This window comes from Cupressus sempervirens, chromosome 2 (assembly GCF_028749045.1).
Source record: "Cupressus sempervirens isolate cs-2001-9-10 chromosome 2, ASM2874904v1, whole genome shotgun sequence".
NCBI classification, from domain to species: domain Eukaryota; kingdom Viridiplantae; phylum Streptophyta; class Pinopsida; order Cupressales; family Cupressaceae; genus Cupressus; species Cupressus sempervirens.
Window position 1 is genome coordinate 335799694 of NC_143119.1, and position 22935 is coordinate 335822628.

At 33.0% G+C, this 22935-nt stretch overlaps 1 protein-coding gene and 1 pseudogene across 1 annotated transcript; both read left to right on the plus strand.

The window, feature by feature from the left end:
• Positions 1-966: 966 nt before the first annotated feature.
• Positions 967-2211, plus strand: LOC149572487 (uncharacterized; annotated as a pseudogene).
• A 2654-nt stretch (positions 2212-4865) lies between these two features.
• On the plus strand, positions 4866-9288 carry LOC149572488 (sugar transporter ERD6-like 6). The gene is made up of 18 exons (XM_089811431.1): positions 4866-5093; positions 5201-5263; positions 5354-5443; positions 5656-5715; positions 5832-5897; positions 6035-6100; positions 6212-6287; positions 6387-6451; positions 6576-6665; positions 6901-6981; positions 7120-7204; positions 7461-7507; positions 7594-7656; positions 7758-7817; positions 8031-8096; positions 8282-8341; positions 8487-8601; positions 9176-9288. Exons 1-18 carry the CDS (start codon positions 4866-4868, stop codon positions 9286-9288), a joined length of 1494 nt encoding a protein of 497 aa, XP_089667557.1.
• Positions 9289-22935: the final 13647 nt, after the last annotated feature.

A 22935-nucleotide genomic window follows, 5' to 3' on the forward strand; every position in this document is an offset into this window, starting at 1 on the left:
CTGATCTGAGGACCTTGATGTAATGTCCACATTCTCTTTCAGCCTGGGCTTTAAATTCTACAAATTTATCAAATGCTTCAGATTTATTCTTTAAAAAATACACCCATTTCCTACGATTGAAATCATCTATGAGTACCATTTTCCATTTTCCATTTAATGAGTACCATTCATTATAATAAATTCATCCACCTAAATGCAGGGATAAAGCCAACCCATGAAAAGTGGGTGAATTCCTCGGTCGTTTCTGAGCTAGAATGGCTTAAATATCACACACTAAGTTTAATTCTCAGATCAAAAGTGTTAAATAGTCAAAGTTGACTTTTTTTCTGAAACTTAATTCTTCCCTTAGTGTGTAATGTTTTAGCTAGACATCATCCTAACTCATAAGGGCCCGTTTGATGAGTGGAATAGGGATACGTATTCCAAAAATTTTGAATTCCTTGTTTGGATGCACCAAAATGAGATTGGAATACGAAGTAAAAATGGAATATGTATTCCATTTTTGGCCCAAAAATGAGGTTTTGCAATTCCACCAAAATAGGTATTATTGGAATATGTATTCCTATTCTATTTTAAAAATTTTTAGAAAACATAAATTTTTGGGTCCGCAAATTTTTATCAAATATTGGCTGAACCAAACAGAGAACAGGAATGCATTCTATTTTGAAATACATATTCCTATTCCGCTCACCAAACGAACCCTAAGTTTTTCGTTTTGCAATTTGATTTCCTTTGCATAATGTTTGTGAGATTTTGACATTGGTAGTGCTTTAAACTTGAGGATGTCAATTGCTTTGGTGTTTTCTCGACCCACAGTACACATAGTTTGCTTTAATCTGCAGTTGTGAATAATATTCCTGCACTAAGAGCTTTAATAGCCATTGACAATAATTAGTGATGAATCATGTTACATTTCAGTATACAACTTTGCAACATGTAACCTTTTGGTTCATAGAACAGGCGTCCATGGTGTATTATTCTACAACATTTCCTCACTCCCATGCCCATCTGTTCTACTCGTTAGGGCCTCTATATTTGCAACCAGAGGTAATCCAATCTGAGATTAATGTTAAACCTTAGACAAAGAAAATTCTGACCACAGCCATGTTCCCAATTCCTATGCTCAATTAGGCACAAGGATTTACAGATGTCTGTTAGCAAAAAATAGTTTCAACTAAAATCTTCTTGGTAAATTCAAAAATTAATTAATTAGTTGTTGCTCTTTATGAGCTACTGTCAGGAAAATAACACAGCTGCACTGCATGTGCAAACTAACATCTCTCTCATATTTAAATAACAGATGACAGGCGAATTAGCAACTTATTGATGGATAGATCACATTTCATGCACTCACGATACGGCACAAGTTCATTTTTGGGGGATTCCATTGACTTCAAGCTTGGCTATGGAAAAGGATGTTGTCCAAGGGTCAAGTCAGGTGACCAATCACCATTTAATGGACAAGTAATGGGAAGCTCCCTCTCTCGTTACAACACAGACAAGTTGCTTTTGTATCTATAGAGTTCCAATAAGGGTGTACCTGGCGGTGCTATTAATCAGGGCATTCCTCAGTACCTGCAAAGCATTTGGGGACATGTGAGTCAAGCTCTGACACTCTCATCATCTTCCTCCGGTGAAGATCTTGCAGGTTTAGGTGTAGCATCAGCTACTTTATCAGGAGTCTCTGACTCTGGGTGTGCTCTCTCTCTTCTGTCATTGAACTCCTGGACCTCAAGGGGGGCTCCAAGTTCAGCCTCATTTGATCACATTACCCCAAGGAGTGTTGTTGTTACAATGGATTAGCTTATACAAGAAACCACTCAGCCTCTCATGGTGCACCAGCAAGCAGCACAGCGCAACTTTGGTCTTGTCTTGCCAGACAAATTGCTAACTAATAGCTCCCAGTCCTCCACAAGTGGCTTTCCTGTAAGTTTAGATAAAGAGCACCAAGGAGAGCAACTAGGTGGTATTGGAAACTATGAAGGACACATGTTCGGGTTGTTGCAGGGAAATAATTTTAGAGGTTCCCATCCAACAACTTCCCAAGATATTGAACGCACCATGGACTTGATGCACAGGACTTCACAGGCACAAATTAGTAATTCACATGGTCAAGCTGTTATGATGCATCATGATGGTAGGCAGTTTACAGACTCACAGCTGTTGAGGTCATTTGAATCCTCTATTTATGACACTAACCAAATGCTTTAGCTTTCATTATGTTTATTGTATGGGCGTCATTGTTTCGCTTTCAAGAATCGTGAAGCTAAACTGTTTAAGCTTCATTATGGAACTGTTGAAGGCTTTTGGCTGTAAAAATAGATTTCGTTCAATTTTTATTATCAGGTTGTTTGTTATGCTAGTTATCATGTTTATTCATGTTTTGTCTTATAGCTTTCTTCATCTTTCCTTGCCAGTAGCTGAATTTTTTTGCTAGATTTGTAAAAATAGGTGCATGCTTATATTGGTCTATTAATTTTTAAGAGGCAATGCACTCATTACACTTTTAATCACCGCTTTTAAGATTGTACTGATTGAACACATGGCTATTTAGAAAGCTGACCAAAAATATGGTTGAAAAGAATAAAAATTTGAAATAACTCCTTTCCAATGTCTCATTTCCTAATTAAAAAATATGCAATGCTGTTCATGAAATTGAAATTAATAGCTTTATGCTAACTGGAACTAAACACTGGATAAAACTGAAATTAGAATATTCATTACTAGCAAATGTTGTGCTCGGGGTATTAGAAGAGGCACATAAACAAAGGTAAACTCGGCATCCTAAAAAAAGAATCATATATATCTTCTAGCAACTGCCTTGAAACAGTCTATTTGTACGTTAGTTTTTCGATGGTTTTGAGCATTATGGACATTTGAATCGTCTATTTTAATAGACCACATAATCTAGCTTTCTTCATGTTTCATCATATAGGTATTATTGACAGGTCCTAAAATGGAAACTGCTCAAACCTTGTTATGAAATTACTGAAATGGAACTGTTTAAGCCGTGAAAATTTGCACTAAGAGAGTGATGTGCCTTTCGATTATTTCCACTTTTATGTTACTCTGGTAATTATCTTTAATTAGAGTCTGTTGTTATATAGCTTAAAACCTATTTATCTTTTTAAAATCATTATTATTCCTCTATTGTTGTCTTCTTCAATTTTCTTTGCAAGGATTTTGAATATGTTAACTGGGTTTGCTGGCTTCTACTTATATCCATATCATCGGAGAATTATATCATTATGAATGTATAGGTTATGAAGTTGTATTGATGGGAATCAAAATATCATTCATGTCATTCAATCTTTGACATTGTTGAGGCTTTCAATGTCAGATCATGGCATCATCAACCATTTTAATAATATTGATAGTGTCCGTCAGTGTTATTATGATCAAACCTTATCAGTCAATTTCAATCTTGTAGCATTTAAAATGTCGGTTAAATGTTACATATCAATTAATTCATGTCATGTGTCCTTGGCATGTTATCAATTTTGATCTATCAATTAATTTGACCATGGCTTTGGTCTACATTTTCATCATCTCATTCGATATCCATCATCGTCACATTTTCATCAAAGGATACAATCGCATTCATTTAATCAATTTGGCCAATCATCTGCTAATTTTCTCTATAGGATTAAATAACCCATAATTTAATCTTATTCTTTCTAATTATTCTTCCTAATTATCATCCTCAATTAATTAATTTTATTAATTAATTAGTTTATCATCGTCAATTAATTAATTTTATTAATTAATTGATTCATTATTTGCAAACCATGGAAATTCTTAATTCCTAAGTTCCATTTTTCATCATTAAATCCATTTTCTGCTAATTCTTATTTTTTGGAATAAGAGGATTTTTAATTCAAATATTCCATCATCATGACACTTGGATATGACACCTCGTGGATTCTCCTTTGACACTTGGCTGAGATTTTTCCTAATCAAATATTCTTATCTCTTACGCATGTCCCTATTTGGCTTATTCGTCATAGATTCTTGGCTTTAAGTGGGTTGAGGAATCTTATGACGGGTCATAGATTCTCTTCCAAATTTGACTCTCGTGTGTCATAGAATCTTACTTTTGGCATATTCTGTCATATGCGTCATAGGAATTATTATTACCTCTTACGCATGCCCTATTTGGCTTATTCGTCATAGATTCTTGGCTTTAAGTGGGTTGAGGAATCTTATGATGCGTCATAGATTCTCTTCCACATTTAGCCAAATTTGACTCTCATGTGTCATAGAATCTTACATTTGGCATATTCTGTCATATGCATCATAGGAATCTCTTGCCACATCGCATGTGTGTGGGTGACAAATCCAATGCTCTCACCCTACATGAAAATTATAAAATGAGCACTCTTTCTCTCATTTTGGGTCCTTGAATCCTGGAATGTTGAAATCTTGTGTCCTGGAATCTAGAATGCTTAAGTTTTGAAAATCCAAATTGTTGAATCTTTGAGTCTCTACTTCTTTGCATGTTGCATGTTGCTATCCTTGCTATCACCAAAAAGACTGATCTGTTAGTGTCTGATACAACCACTAAACTTATAGAGGGGTGTGTTGAACATTTTTCCAACAATATCCCCTCAGCGTTACTTGAGCATTACCTGACATTTTGAGGATTCGAACTTGGACCACTTGTTAGAGTGGAGTTGCCATTGCACCAAAAGACCGATCTGTCAGTGCCCAATAGAACTACTCAACTTATGGTACATAAGAGGTAGTTAAGCCCTTGTCACGGGTCCTGAGGGGAGCGTTGAATATTTTGCCAGCAGGATTTTGGCTGTGCAGGCCTGTAAGTTTGCAGAAAATTTGGTCACTACGGATTTTACCCTATAAAAACAATGGAGTACATGGATGATTTGGAAAAGGGAAGCATGGGTGGCAATGGAGATATTAAAAAGGCTCTCTTAGAGAAAGGAAGCACACGTCTAACCATATCCAAATGTGGTTGTCATGGCGGTAAAGATGCTAGAAAGGCAGATAATGTTGAAATCTTCTGTGGAAGTGCTATAACTGCAATATTATGTACATTAATAGTTGCCCTGGGGCCTGTACAGTTTGGTTTCTGTGTAAGTTATAGTTTCTTATTTGAATAGATTGATTTTTAATCCATGCATCCATTACAAGAGTCGACCTGAATAAAAAAAGGAAGTTTCTGATAGCAACGTTCTTGCAGATTGGATACTCTTCGCCCACACAAAGTGGGATCATCAATGATCTTGGGTTAACTGTTTCCCAGGTACTATTATTTGATGAATGCATTTTTGCAATAGGATAGAATATAGTTTATGTGGTAGATCCTAATATAGAGTCTTGTTGTTTCTGTTAGTTCTCCTTATTTGGATCTTTAACTAATGTTGGAGCCATGGTGGGTGCAATAATTAGTGGACAAGTTGCTGATTATATTGGATGGAAAGGGGTAAGTGCCTTCAATGTTTTTCTTTCTTTACTAAAATAAATTTATATGTTAGACCTAATATGCTACCGCTAAAGGGATACACTGCAAGATTTTGTCTTGTACATCTAGTAGCAACGATGGTCATATAAATTCTTTTTTGTACCCAGTCTTTAAAGATGAGTGCAATTAACACACATTTAGATTTGCATAACCTCTTCTTTGTTTGCGTGTAGGCATTACTAGTAGCTTCCATTCCCAACATTCTTGGGTGGCTTGCTATTTCTTTTGCCAAGGCAAGCTAATTTTCCTTTGATAAAATGATAGCTAAACGAATAAGAAGTTTGATAGTGATTTTTCTTTGGAGCATAAGGAAATTCCTCTTTTTGATGTCATCACCCTATGGTTACAGGATTCTTCATTTTTGTACTTGGGAAGAGTGCTCACAGGCTTTGGAGTGGGAGTCATCTCATTCACTGTAAGTCAATTTTTTTTCACAATCTAGAACAAGCCTATTGTTGTCATTTTTAAGCCATAAATTATTACACTTAATAAATTAAAGAGCATACAGGCACGTGGACAGCTATGAATCTAACCATATCATGGGTCTTTTAGGTACCAGTATACATATCTGAGATTGCACCAAAGCATTTGCGAGGAGGTCTTGGGGCAATAAATCAGGTCTGTTTTGTAAACTCAAAATTCTTTTGTATATTAATCATGATAATAGTCCTAATATAAAGTGTAATTTGATACAGTTTTGAATCTTATACTTAATTGATTTTTCAACAGCTTTCTGTGACAATTGGTATTATGCTGGCATATCTATTTGGACTGTTCCTTTCATGGCGTCCTCTTGCAGTTGCAGGTACCTTTTATTATGCTTTTGCTAGGTGAATTTAAAAAAATAAATTAGATTTTTAACTTTTATGAAAGAAATCATAGGTTGACAACTTTAGCTGGACAGGTATGATCCCTTGTGCCCTTTTGGTATTCGGCCTCTTCTTCATACCAGAATCCCCAAGATGGCTGGTGAGCATATTTCACATACAGATACATTTTGAAATGATATTATTCAATTATCGCTAACAATTTTAAAATGACATGTACTATACAAAGAAACTTATTTGGCAAATTTATGATTACTTGAGTGCAGGCAAAAGTTGGTAATGATAGTTTTGAAGCTTCACTACAAGCACTCCGAGGATCTAATATTGATGTCTCCCTTGAAGCAATTGAAATCAAGGTGCTACAATTTCTCCAAGATGAACTGCATTTTTTGCCTGTTCCATTAATTGCATCATCAAACTTCTTACTGTGTTTTCAATATTCTACCAGTTTGAGGAGTCATCTGCTTTTGTATAGATTTTGCTTTTTTTTTAAGCTTTTCCTATCGTGAATGGGATTTAATTGTCTATTAGTTAACATAACCTCTATAATGGTAGAATCTTGTCTAACTAATGGAAATATTATGAGTCTAGAGTGTCATGGAGATGAATAGTCAGCAAAGTAGAATCAAATTCGGTGAGATCTTTGAACGGAGATATGCCCTTCCTCTCACTGTGAGTTACATCTTAAGATTTCCCCATTTGGCCAATTTACACAAGTAGGTTTATCAGTCAACAACTACTTCATTCTTCCAAAATGGACACAACTCACAATTTTGTATGCTGATATTGTCTTGAAATGGGAGACTGCAGATTGGTATTGGGCTGCAACTTTTGCAGCAATTAAGTGGAGTTAATGGTATTATGTTTTACAGCATTTCCATTTTCAAATCTGTTGGTGAGTTCTAGCCTATAGGTATCTAAAGTTGAGGTTCTATATCATGTCTTTATTCATGTTCAATTTATCATATTATAAACTATGGAATCTATAGCATGCTTTGCAATAGCCTTTGGCAGCAGAGAATTATCTTAGAAATTTAAAGTCAATGAGATAAAAGGTTGTTGGAAGTGATTTTTAGTTCATAGTGTCTATGTTAATCTTATTTCTTAAACAAAGCACTGAGCTACGATTTGTGCTATCCACAAATTTGCAGGGATTTCATCTGCTAGTGCTGCATCACTTGGACTTGGTGCCATTCAGGTTTAATTATTGTCTTGAAGTCCTGCATGAATTTGTCTGTCATGATTTAGTCTCATGTTGCTTATGAATAAAGGATAATGTTACAGGTGCTCACAACTGGGCTTACTGTATGCCTAATGGACAAAGCTGGTCGACGTCTTCTCCTTATGGTGAGAAAAACCTTGCAGTTATCACGATTTTGTATTGTTTCATTTGGGAGCATAGATTCAATGGTGGAGAGAACTAACATGTTTTATTGTTTTGTCAATAGGTCTCATCAGGAGGGATGGCCATATGTCATTTTCTTGTTGGCCTCTCATTTTACTTGAAGGTAGTGTCACTAAAAGCCATATGTCGTTTCCTTCTTGGTCTCTCATCTTACTTGAATGCAGCGCCTCTAAAAAGCCTAATGGTTGATTTGAAGCTCTATGAAAAGCATGCCTTCACTTTCTACTGAACACTTATTTGGTGGTGTTATCTGGTGCCTGATGGTATGGAATTTCTTGGCTGTCCAAAGCTAACTTCTAGTTTGCTCTTATTGCAGAGCCATATGGAAGGAGCTTCTCAATATGAAATGTTCTTCAGTGTATTAGCTTTAACAAGTTTGCTGGTAAGTTGGGAATGAAAACTCAAATATGAATATAGAAATTGGAAATAATAGAACACTTGAGTAACATAGCTCTTAGGATTTTTAACACATACTAAAACTTCTATGCATTAACTAGACATTCTCTGTCACATCGTTCTCTTGTCATATTGATATATATCATTTGTTATTTGCTGATTTGATTACAGATTTTCATCGTTTCCTTCTCACTTGGTATGGGTGCCATCCCATGGATTATCATGTCTGAGGTAACACACTTGTAACATTGACTAGGTCACATTATTGCACCCTTTATAGAAACACCGGGAAGAATCTCTTGGTCCTTTAATCACTTAAAGTGATGCTACTAATAATCCGTTTCTCTATTATCTAACTCTTCCTGTGCTACTGTAGATACTTCCACTCAATGTCAAGGGCCTTGCTGGCAGTGTAGCAACCCTGGCACATTGGATGACATCATGGGTGGTGACAATGACTATCAATTTACTAATGCAATGGAGCTATGCTGGTGAGTTTTTAGCCTTAAGCTGTGCATCACTTAAGCATACCAAAATTGCCCACTAAATCATTGCCAAATGGAAGAGTTCCGCTATAACAAACATGATGGAATGTGCACCGCTTCTCTATATGGTATACACTTTTAGTAAAGCAATTAGACCAGACGACAATATTTGTGGTCTCTCCTAGATTCCTATATTGGTCCATTAAGCCTTCAGGGCATGCCATGTCCCCTGATACTGAATGTTGGAAGATTGGAACTAGGCGAGTTCTAAAATGTCTATTAGCCTTATCTGGCCTATTTGTGTGGGAAAAGTTTCAATCTTTAAACAAGTAAAAACATATCCTTGAAAGAGAGGTAGCATGTTCAAATCCAGCAGGGGTAGGGAATGTATGCCCCGTTTGTAGATCTAAAAACAGATTGCAGCAGGAATGTGGATGAAACACCTATATCCATTTGATAGATCTTGCGAACCATATTTAGTCTAGAGTAGGCTAGAAAACATATTGTCAAAAAATGAGTAAATAATTGCTCATTATGAACAGTTTTCTGAAGTTCCATTATTACCGTCTTATTGTTGCAGGGACATTCACGCTATATTCTATTGTGTGCACCTTCACACTGGCCTTTGTGGTATTGTGTGTTCCGGAAACCAAAGGACAAACTCTGGAAGAGATCCAAGCATCCTTCAGATGAGCCGCTATGATGAATTCATCCCTTAGCAGATGACGAAGTGGGTTCAATTCAAGATGCACCATTGCATCGTCTGCGACTGCATATTACATTGTTGATTCTTTAACCGTGGGGGCAAAGTAATGATTTGTAATTGGGAGCAGTAATCTAATCCATCATTATTCCATTAAAAGGTTGCTTCCCAACCTCGAATTCTTTCATTGCAATTACTATTCACACGTGTATTCGGAATAAAGTTTTCTTTCTTCTTGTTCTGTTATGTAATGTATAATAACTGGTTTTGTACAGGGTTTCACATATGATTTACAATGCAATTCGATCAGCAAACTGACTAGATAATTACAAATATCCTTAAACAAGTAGAATGTAACAAACAAACATCTCAAAAAGAAAGATGAGGTTATAACTTTTTTGTGGGCTTAATGGGAAGGCACAAGCTGGTTCTCATTATGTTTTCATGTTTTCACAAGTTTTTACAATGGCAAGTTACAATGGTAAGGGATAAATTAGGAAGAAAATTTATGAAGTTTATGAGGAACATAGCCAATTTGAGTAACTCCTTGTGCAAGTTTATGATGAGCACTTCAACCTTTTTAATGCACTATAGCCATTAAATTGGTCATCTTATTATGTTTCCATGTTTCCATGAGGTGTCATTACAATGGCAAGGGATGAATTAAGAAAGAAATTTTATAAAGTTTGAGGTTAAATGTGCAAGTTTATGATGAGCACTTTTAACTTTTCAATGCACTATATCGAGTAACTTGGTCCTCTTGTCCTTGTATGCAACACATTTTAAAATAAAGTGTTGTTCAACACAGGCAAACTCTCTCTTCCCAAGCCTCTTTTGCATTCTTCCGTACATTTTGAAGTTAGTCACATTTGAGATTGAATTCATTGATATAATGTATATACTTCCAAACCAATTCCCCCAATTTTCTTGTAAATTTTATCCATAAAAAAGATATTTATTGTTTGTGGGACACATTGAAATGAATATTCTATTTACTCATCAACTTTATGTTGTGTTGCACCATGTACTTTTTTGGATTCTTTTTAGAAAACTTTTTAGATGCACCATAGCAAGTTCTTTGATAGGGGTAGCTCCCATTTCACTTAGCATTATATCAAATGGGATAGTGCTTTTGATTCTAAACTTGTTTGTGATCATATGCTTTTGGATTCCCTTGATTTTCTTCCATTGTGAGTCTTAAGTGTTGATGGTCAATGACTCACACCCATAAAAACAATCAGTAGAACAATCCTAAATGCTTGCCTCTCAACACTTGTTTTGGAGAGCATAAAATGTCTTCCATCTTTCTAACTTTCTTTTCTTTCTGCAACCATTTCATCTTAGTTTTTTGTTGAAGTCAATCCTACGATATAAGGGTATTTTTTCAAAATAAAACTTATGTTGATACTGCTTTTAACAATTAGAGAAAATCAAGACTTTAGTCTTTTTGATATTGACCTATAGTAAAAATATTTTGCAAAAGTGCTCAAGGGAAAAAGAGAGTAGTTGTCCGCATAAAGCAACAACCTTATTAAATATTCTCTCAACTTGATACCCTCAGTATTTTGCAGGTTTAACCACTCTTCAAGTTTGTCAATGTATAAGCCAAACAAACATAGTAGGTGATAGTGGGCAACCTTGTTTGACCCCAATATCACTCATGAAACATTTTATAAGCCAAACAAACATAGTAGATGATAGTGGGCAACCTTGTTTGACCCCAATATCGCTCATGAAACATTTTATAAGCGAAACAAACATAGTAGGTAATAGTGGGCAACCTTGTTTGACCCCAATATTGCTCATGAAACATTTTAAAATGTCAATTAAAGTTTTGATTTTGAAATGTTAGCTAAATTTTTGAATTTAAAATGCTGACTCAAGTTCTGATTTTGAAATGTTAGCTAAAGTTTTGAATTAAAAATGCGGACTCAAGTTTTGATTTTGAAATGTGAACTGAAGTTTTGTATAGGGATCCTTAATTCTTCCATTTTGACCTAAAGCTTGTCCTTAGGGACAGTGTAGAGAGCCTTTCTAAAGTCAACAAAACAACAAAAATACCTCATCCTTTTTCTCCCACTCTTTCTGATAATGTGCCTTAAAGCAATACAATGATCAATTGTTGAGTGTTTTGGCCTAAAACTAGTTTGACTTTTTATACGTTTATGTTTTTCTTCAACCTATTTTCTATTACGTTGCCAAATAAGTTTATAAATTGAGGATTGATCATTCCTATAGTTGGAGGGGTTATTGACATCATCACTCTTAAAATAGGGCATTCCAGGCTGATGTCCAATCTTTAGGAAACCTATGTCGACTAATATTATTGAAGATATTCGTAATGTGGTCCTAGTTTCTTAATACCCATCTTCACCTCTTTCACGATGATTTTTTTTTCATGTTGTTGACCAAGGGTGGTGGGTCCACCTCACCTTCTTGTTCATACAACTTTCTAGCATAATCAAACCATTAAGTGGCTATAATATTGTTTTTAGTTTGTTTCCTTTTAGACTAAAGTTCTTTCCGAAATAGTTTGGGTTATTTTTACTAAGGAAAATTAGTTCCTCTTTCCTTGTGACCATAAAATCTACTCATTTCATCTTTAGAATCTTCTTGTAAACTTTAATGTCAAGGTTTATTTAATTTGATTCTCATATATTCCTACCCATTTTAAATTCCTTATCTAACTATACTCCGTTTAAAGATTTTTGTTAATGCATAGCTATTAACATTGTGCACTTGCATGTCCTCCCCCCTTATAGAGTCTCATTGTAGCCCTAAAGATGTTTACCATTTTTTCAGTCAAAAGATTTTTTCCCTTATGAAAGTGATCGTTGAGGAAATTGAGATTTTGTCCCAAATAGCTTATCATTTGCCCACAACAAATTTATGTACAATAGTCTATGATCAGATTTGAGATATGATATGTGTTCCCCAATCAAAACACCCTCAATTCTCTCATATAAATTATGAGAATAGGTTGCATAATATACCACACATGCACCATTGCAAGTATTGCAAGTGAACTTGTTTGAATTTCACCATCTAGATAAGACATTGCAAATTATTAAATCTTAATTGCAACATAGTGTTATCAAGTCTTACCTGATATGGTAAATATTATCAGGAGTATAAAAGAGTTGTCTATATTCTTTGTGAGGTATATGCATGATGGAAAATATATACCACTATAAGTAATCATTTATATTGAGGGTGATGTGACATAAACAACTCTAAGTGTGTTTGATATCAACCATATAGCTATTTGAAGATAACAAAGCTATGGATAAAAATAGCAATGGATCCTCCTCAAGTGTAGGAGATAAAGAACAAGTTACTTGATGAGTAAATACGAATATGTAACACCCCGCTAGCAAACCCAAAAGAAATTAACCTAAAATTTCACTAAGTTTTCCAAACAATTTTTTTTTGAAAGATAATAACATAACAACAACATATATAATATAGGGGAAGTAATAACATACACATAAACACATACCATAAAAAAAATTAAAATTCTTAAGGGTTCCATGACATTGAATCACATTTAAGTTTAACTAAAATTAAATCTAACACATAACCAAAATCCACATCATAGAATTATTACAAGCACAGATCTATTTAAGCAATATACAATTATATAAGATGTCACTTGGCAATAGTTAGAAATGTTTAATCATCTAATGTACAAGTCACATGGTATGATAAGCTAAAAGAATATACATCATCAATAATATACAACATCTCATAAGATCTTTGATAATCAAGTACAACATCTCACAAGATCTTTGATAATCAAGTACAATATAAAAGAGAATAATCATCCAATAGAAATAGAAGGTTAAAAAGAAAGGATTAATTGCATAGATACATCTAGCAATGGAATCCAACGGTCGGATCTCAAAGGTATAAGAAATATGCACTACCACCTGACCTCATGGAACCTAAATGGCCCACTCCCACTGCACTAAGGAGATAAACTCAAGTCCCATATGGATATCAAAACACAAGTCATAACCAACATCTAGGTCAAGGAAACACTTGAAAGAAAACTATCTCAAAGGGTACCAAGGCACAAGTATCAACTAATCGCAGAGGCAACAATGACATGTAGGAAATCTACTATGCAAGTGGGCAAGTGTCATCACATGAGCCAACTATAAGGTTACCCTCCCAACCACTATGGACTCCGACCCCTTAGTGTCTCTATGCAACATCAATATCCTTTCGTACAAACAAGACATACTAACAAGTCAACTCTAAGGTTACCTTGATAGTCCCTTCGGACTTTAGACCCCTAGCGACTTTATGTGGCACCTTATCTTATTAATTTATTTCAACCCATTTAATGAAATGTTATCACTTATTATAATAAGCTACAATGGGTTACCCAGGAAACCTCTCTGGGCTTCGGCCTCCATTGCAAGCCACTTTCCAACATGACATATATATAACCTACCCTAAGCTCAACAAAAGTAGAAGGTATTATAAGACCAAAAACCACACATCAATTCTTAAACAAGCAAATGGAAAGTACTAAAATATAACTGATCTTAATTATAGATTCCACCAATACGATCATCCTAATAGGACTAATCCAAACTCAACTACACATAAACCAAATCTACATCATAACATGACATCACCAAGAACAAATCACATAATCACCTCAGTCCTATACAAGAAACTAGGAAGCAATCCAAAGATAACTAATCGAAGACTCAAAAGGTTATACTAGAAAAGTCACACCATTCACTTTAGTTCTACACAAGAGATATTGGAAAGCAATAATAGTCATCTGAACAAATTTCTCATAGAACATGCATGACACATTACCATGGGCATGTATAAAAGATCGTAACAAAAAATAAGCCATAATATCATCACAAACTAAAACCCCCAAGCCTCTCGTAATACAACCTAACTAGTCAAAGATAAGTCAACCCCAAAACCAAACATTAGTAAATCACACATCGCATATGGTACATACAATGTAACTTTATTGATACATTCGGTTTTGAAAACACAAAGGTTTAATTTTCACTATGGTTTTTAGCTTTCATTTTCATTTCCAAATATCATAGTTCATAATGTTTTCAGTCTCAATCAGGGTTTTAGTTTCCATTTCTCTAGTTGCCAGATTCACTAAGGTTTCTAAGTTCACTAGAATCCTAGACAATTCAATAATTCATATAAAGTTGTTTAAACATTGTTTCATAGTTCAATTCATTATCAAAACATAAGAGTTTAGTAAACATACACATTACAATTTTTGCCTTCTCAAAGTATGATAACTACTAAGGTTTTCAAATCATAAAATTTCCCTAGTGTTACAAATCATTTTCATATAAAATTGTACCATTAAGTTTCATAATCCATTTAGTTTTGAAAACATAATAGTTCACTAAAGGTTTTTAGGTTTCCATGTTTCGTACTCTATTTAAAAATGTATCCCTTAAATTCATCATGTTCATTTAGATAAATCAACATTAGGTTTAAAACAATTAGTTTAAATTAAACCCAATTGATGTAACTCTGAAACCTCATTTCCAATCCACTTGAAATTATCATCTAAATTTTTTTTTTTATCATTCTAAAATATATATTAATAAAAATAGAAATTAATATTAGTTATTAATATAAAAACTACAACTATTAATAAATAATTTTAAATTTATTAATAATCATAATTAATAATAATAATATAATATTTTATCTAAACTATACAATAATAAATTAAATAATTTTAATAATTTTAAATTAAAAAAAATTAAATTTAAATATAATTATAATTTTAAAATTTGAAAACCATTAAAAAAATGCAATAAAAAAAAAAAAAGCATTGTAGGCCCGTGCGACTGAGAGTAAACTTGTCGCAGCAACAATGCTATGTATTGCAGTAGTACGTGTTGTGCGACAACAATAACTAGATCGCCCCTCGGTAAAAGACAGGGAGGAGAGAAAGGGGCGTAGGGAGTGGTGGCCCGCACCTGCCTAAAAATAATTTTTTTTTTAAATAAAAACCACAAAATGCAATGCCCCTCTCAGTTAAATTTGGATTCCTCCTTTTTTAATATTTAATAATGTAATTATATAGCAATTACAAATTACTATGTAATTACATTTGTTTTTTTTTTTTTTCATAAATTCTCTAACATAACCCTAGTATAGAAACCTAGATCAAACAACCAAAAAACTTTTTTTAAAAATGTTTTTCTTTTCAAAATCCACAACCTGATTTAACAATTCAAAACAACCCTTCAAATCCATTCAATAAGGGTTTCAAAACTAAATTCATTCACCGATTGTTTTCAAGAAATGAAGAGAAAAAATTTCAATACAAGGGTTTCAATTTTCTAATTTACATATAGATGATTTCACAATGAAGGACAATAATATCACGAACAAGGGTTTCAAGATCAGTTCATAAATAGAGGTTTCTCAAATGAGGAATGATAAAATCGCATTCAAGGGTTTCAAATTCAATTCAATTTTGAAAATAGGTTCGCAAACATGGAGAAGGCAAAGAAATCAAGAATGAGCAACTACTGCACATACCCACAAGATCCTACCTAAATCTGATGCTAAAACAACAAACACACAAAACACGCAAGAATTTCCTTCCTTTCCAAAACCCTCTTCTTAGAAATTGGCTCCTCCAAACTTGTGTATGTAGAAATGAACTCCAATTTCCTAATAAAGAGTATTTCCCACAAATCAGGGCTTTGGTTGTGCAATCATATGAAAAGCCTTTATCCTTTATTATTTTAATTTCATGCACAAGCTTTATGCAATTTAATTAAAATAAACTTTATTAAATTAATGTTTTATCTCTCTTATTAAATCATGAGATGTTTTAAGTAATATATTTATTAATTTAACTGATAATATTATTTATTGTTTATTATTTAAATAAAACTCTTAAATAATAATTATTAAATTAAATTAATATAAATACGCCAAAATTAGAACTTTAATAAAATATTTAAATTTAATTCTTTTATTTAATTAATTTCTTGATTAATTAAATATTGAATTTTCTTTATAAAAATTCCATTAAATTAAATCATTAAATTATCTTTTAACTTGATTTGATTATAACTGAAAAAATCACACCAGACTCACAAAACTAAATACGACAACTCAACTGAAACAAAGAACATAATCAAACTTCAAGGTCAAAATCACGAATTCACATCACTTGATAAATTCAAATGGGTAAAAACTCAGATACTTGTCCTACTTTCTAGGACAATTGGCTTAGGTTAGGATATGGACTCAAGAGTTATCTCCCCACTTATACCATTGAGATACTACAATAGGGTAGGCTCATCCTGGCAATTTAGGGAAGTTGGTACCCAGTACCTGCAATCTGCATTAAATCCACACATGTACATACTCATATATTATAAACTAACTAGGTAATAGCAGAGAGTGGTACATTGCGTAGATCTTGACTAGCAGATGATTACGACTCCGTCCCTCAACCACATTAGGAACATCAATCATAAAGTAAAACATACATGTACACCATACACATGCAAGTATGGGGTAAGTAACCATAGAAACCACATATAAATAATCCATCCAACTATCATCATGCAATAATCAAAATCAATGTATGAACATGCATATATCATCATAGAAATAATCATGAACACATGAAATGACCAAGTAACTCATCACATAAATCAAATGAGCATGAAATAAAATTTAATCAAATTCGGTAGCCAAGTACCAATGATCATAAAACATAATCATAAAATAGGCCTAATAGAATTCGACAATCCAACAGGAAAAGTCTACTAGGGTTAGGCATTATATCCACTCCTCCTAGACTTAGGTTTACTCTTGGAAGCCTACAAGAAAGATAAAACTAAACTACGAATAGGCATTATAGAATAAATAGTTTATTTTCTAGAGATTTATTTGGATTGACTAATAATATGATTAATAGGAGACTAGAGGTAGTTGAAATGCATCAAGGATACTAGATGGTGTATATGGGAACATAAGGCTGTATTGTATCAGTCTAGTTTAAAGATGGAGATAAAATAGTTAAAAGTTATACTAGTAAAATTTACATACCCACTATTTTAATAGAGTTTTAGGATCAAACTATTAATAAGGGAGGTTTGGTTGCCACACTTCCAACTATAAGCATTAATTAATAATGATAGCTTAGAGGATGCAGGAGTATTGAAAGTTTGAGATCAATTTGACATTAACAAAAAATATTTTATTTTGTATTTATCTATTTTGTTTATATATTTATAATTTATAGTAGCTTTTGTAGGTTCAATGTATCTTGTGGTGTAATATTTGGCCATGAAGGTGGCCACCCAAGATGCAAAACATAAAAATGGCAGAGAGTAAATATGACAAGAATAAACTACATTCTTGCCACTTTAATGTAATAGATTAATTAACTTCCTTCACTTCAATGAATCTATTGAAATGATATTACAAAGGAGGCCTTATGATTAAATAAACCAAGGTGAGAACATAGGAGTTCATAAGATTATGAAAAGTAATGATAGTATATTTCAGCAATCCATTACAATGTAAATGATATGCTTTTGGAATCATATTGTACACAACTCTTTTGCATCAAGTGTAAAACTATTTTGTACACAATTTGATTCCATAAAGCATATCATTTATATTATGACATGTGTCTTAATCACTTATCATCTACATAAGATGAAATAAAGAAGGTTTCAAATATCCATTAGAGGGGGTCACTCTCCAAAGTGGAATGATGTTCGTGCCACACATCTAGTAAAGGTGGATCATGATCAAAGGTGGAAAGGTGTTTGTGCGACACAATAAAAAAAAAGGGTTAAAATTGGATAAATTGATAAGCCCATTAAAGATGGAAGTGACACTTTAGGTGGAAAACTTACCACCATCAAAAGTGAGAAATTTCATATGTGGTCTCCAAGTCAAATTAAGTAATATGAATGTCTAGAACCTAGGTGAATTCCTTACTATGGACATCAAATAAAAACATCAACATGTGATTATCATTGAAAAAGATAGATTCCAATTCATTCACTAACCCATTAGAGTTTTATTCTAATTTTTGTTTCTAGTTTATGGTGATTAATTGATAATTACAGCAATAGTTGGTTATATTATAGTCTTTTTGGTCCTTGAAAGGAAGTAAGCATTTGAAATATCCTTCCTATATCAATATATGAGAAGAAGTGGAAAAAATGGATATATAATTACCACATAGTTATAAGCAAATAAACTTGATAGTAATATAATACGTTACAACAATTTGATTTGACAAACATTTCAATTGAACGGTACTCCATACAATGCTTAAATTGATCATCATGTTATTTGTTAACATAATAAACTAATTGCCTACTATAAGATATTAATTTAATAGGGCATTATCTTGTTTACTACTAAATTTTCACCTAATAGAGTCCCACCTGAAAGATTATACATTCATGGAAGAAGTTCAAAATACCACATAATATCTTAGAACTACCAATTATAAGGATGGGCTAGAAATTGAGATCCTAAGACAACGAGAAGAATTTTAGGTATAAAAATAACATCGCCTATCCAAATAAACTAAAATTTGAATTAATAATCATTGAACTTGGCATGCTTATCATGACGAGCCTTTTACGATATCTACTCTTGACCACCCGACCCTCTCTAGTAATAGACTTGAAAACTCAAATCAAATGTCAAATAAACCCATTTAAAGGTTGAATGATTTCCTATTTCCATCTCCACTTCAAAATGCTTAGTAATTTAGATCACAGGAGCCCTTAGTGTAAATCTAGAAACACATCCCACTTACACTAAGTTGTGTGATCTTATTCCAACATCTAAAATATTTTTCCTTTGACCACACCTAAAAATTTAACTACTTGTAAATTAAGGCAACTTGATCTCTTCTCCATGAAAAAAAAACAACAATATCAACATCAGTGTTAGGTTCCAAGCCCAAAGCCAAGAAGTACGAGACAAAGAAAGTGGTAGACAAAAATGAGGTAAACCCAAATCATTTATGGCGTGGAAATCTAACTAAAATTTATATTCCCAAGGTGGTGAAAATCATGGTGAGTTTTTCTTGGTGGTAGTTATTTTCCTCAACAAATATCCCAAGAAAACTTATGGAAAAGATGTTTGGTGTGCAACAGTGTTTAGTTCCTTGATGGTTCTCATACAAAAGTGTTTGTAAAGAAGTTAGGCTAACATATCAACTTCCTATAATAATCTCGAGATAGAGCTTAAGAAAAACTCTTTAAATATTTACAAGAGTTATAGAAATTTAAAATAAATAAACATAAATACCACAATATAGTGATTTATGCAGTGAAACCAATTTCACAAAAAGTCCCACACTTCAAAAACTATCCAATATATTATTTTAAAATAAATAAGACAATAAAATATAGTTTTAGAGAAAACTTCTCACAAGAGTATCAACACTTAGAGATGTTGGGATAACTCTAAGATATAGTACTCTTATACTCAACTTCCATTACATACATCTGATATATAAGAGATATAATGCATGAAACCATCTGTAGGACTAGAAAAATGAGTTAAATGCATAACATACTATGAGCAAATCACAAACTCAATCAACATATATTAGCACCTACTAGTCTACCATGAAAGCCAAACTAAACAAAAGAAAGCAAACATAATCAAAAACTCCCTTTTCTATTTGTAGCTCCCATGTTCGTCGTTCTTCTCCAAATGATTGTAGCTCCAATTTTCCTATAGTGCACACAAGATTGAAGCCAAAAGCTATGATGTGGATAATGCCATGAGAATACTTGAAGTATGATTTTATGTGAGAGAGAGAGAATGCTAAATGAAAATTAGTAGACACTCAAAAACTCAAAGATTCAAGGACTCAAGACTTAAGCATTCTAGCTTTTAAGGACCCAAAATGAGAGAAAGAGTGTTCATTTTATAATTTTCATGTAGGGTGAGAGCATTGGATTTGTCACCTACAGACATGCAATGTGGCAAGAGATTCCTATGACGCATATGACAAAATATGCCAAATGTAAGATTCTATGACACATGAGAGTCAAATTTGGCTAAATGTGGAAGAGAATCTATGACGCGTCATAAGATTCCTCAACCCACTTAAAGCCAAGAATCTATGATGAATAAGCCAAATAGGGACATGCATAAGAGGTAATAATAATTTCTATGACGCATATGACAGAATATGCCAAAAGTAAGATTCTATGACACACGAGAGTCAAATTTGGAAGAGAATCTATGACGCATCATACGATTCCTCAACCCACTTAAAGCCAAGAATCTATGACGAATAAGCCAAATAATGACATGCGTAAGAGGTAAGAATATTTGATTATGAAAAATCTCAGCCAAGTGTCAAAGGAGAACCCACGAGGTGTCACATCCAAGTGTCATGATGATGAAATATTTTATGGAATATTTGAATTAAAAATCCTTTTATTCCACAAAATAAGAATTAGTAGAGAATGGAATTAATGATAGAAAATGGAACTTAGGAAATTGTAAATTTCCATGGTTTGCAGATAATGAATCAATTAATTAATAAAATTAATTAATTGAGCATGATAATCAGGAAGAATAATTAGTGAGAATAATATAATTAAATTATGGGTTATTTAATCCTATAGAGAAAATTAGTAGATGATTGGCCAAATTGATTAAATGAATGGGACCGTATCCTTTGATGAAAATGTGACGATGATGGATATCGAATAAGATGATGAAAAGGTAGACCAAAGCCATGGTCAAATTAATTGATAGATCAAAATTGATAACATGCCAAGGATACATGACATGAATTAATTGATATGTAACATTTAACCGACATTGTAAATGCTATAGGATTGAAATTGATTGATAAGGTTTGATCATAATAAAGCTAACAGACACTGTCAATATTATTAAAATAGTTGATGATGCCATGATCTGACATTGAAAGCCTCAAAAATCTCAAAGATTGAATGACATGAATGATATTTTGACCTAGCATTGAGAGCCATGACAGTACTAAGGTCAGATTGATAAGATTGATAAGTTGATAGGTTTCCAAGGCACTGAAAGCCACAGCAATGCCTAGGAGTGGATAAATGATGATTGATTTGAAATGTTCAATATGTTTTGGGTTGATTAGGACTGATTTTGAGTGATTTTGGGTTGATTTGGGGTGATTTCAAGTTGATTTGGGGTGATTCCGAGTTGATTTGATATGATTCTGAGTTGATTTGATATGATTCTGAGTTGATATGAAATTGATACGAAAGGGGATACAAATGACATAATATGGTCAATCTAGCCAAAGGATTGAAGTTAGTAGAATGCTAAAATGGGATGAATTAGTATGAAGAGGTGATGAGGTCATAGATGCAAACCATTTTTGAGTGTCTACACCGTCCAAAAAAGTTGTGCCTAATTTATCTCCCATCCAAGATGCCCTATAATTTTTCAAAACATACACCAACATATGTAACTTCCTTTTAAAACTCATTTAAATGTGTCCAACACATCTTTTATGTTTCTAATACTAGAAGACCTAATCACTAGATGTCATAAGTTTTGATCCACGTGTCCATGACAAATCATTTGAAGCACCACAAAGCTCTTGAAGTGCTCTATCAAGATTCAACCCAACTAATCATCATTTAGGTGATGATTCACTTTACCATACATATATTCAAATTGAATGGGAATCAATGATAGGCTTATTGTGTCAAGAACATTTAATCAAATTAGTCAATTATTATAAAATAATTAAAATAAAGTTGTAGATAGATAATAAAAGAATGGATAGAACATAGCTAAATAGTAGAAAACTTTTGATGACATAATATCTTAAGGGTTTCATAAATAATTTAATTAAGCCTCTATCATTATATCAGAAATTTAGGAATGTGTCATTGAAATCTTGCAAATGAACATTATGATCTTCTTTTCTATAGTAAAATTCAAATCTTAATGCCATGAAGTCAATGGGAAGTTGGATAAATAACCATTTCAAATGAGATGTGTATAATTTGGAGGATTGTATATAATATCTACCCATCCACATATTCTAAAGTTGATCAAATTCCTTTGACGGTGTATCCAAGATAGAGATCAGAATATTTGTGTTGTGTAGAGTGTGGAAAATAATGGATGAAATATAAAGGGGGTGAGTTGTAATACATAATGAGATTATGGTAGAAAAAGAAACCATGTTGGCATCATACAATAATTAAGCAGTCTTAAGATGAGAAGGAATAGCGGTATGAGAAACATAGGTGTATGAAATGGTTCTAGTAGGTATATGCCTATGAGTAGGTGTTGGAGGATGAGAGGTAAGTAGAATAATAGTGGATAATAGTGTTTGGGTAATTTTGGGAGAGGATAATCTTTGGTAAAATTCATAAGAATGCCATCATTATGTAGAATATATGTGCTATCAAGAGCACCCAACAATTCTATTTAAGAGCATTCACTCATTCATTTGAAATCATACATGTTTCATCAACGAATGATAAGGTTATAAAAATAATAATTATATAAGTTACATGAACATGCATCACCCTAAGGCCACTACAAATTTGATTGGCTTTGATCTTTGTTCTAAAGTTATTAAATAAGTCAAA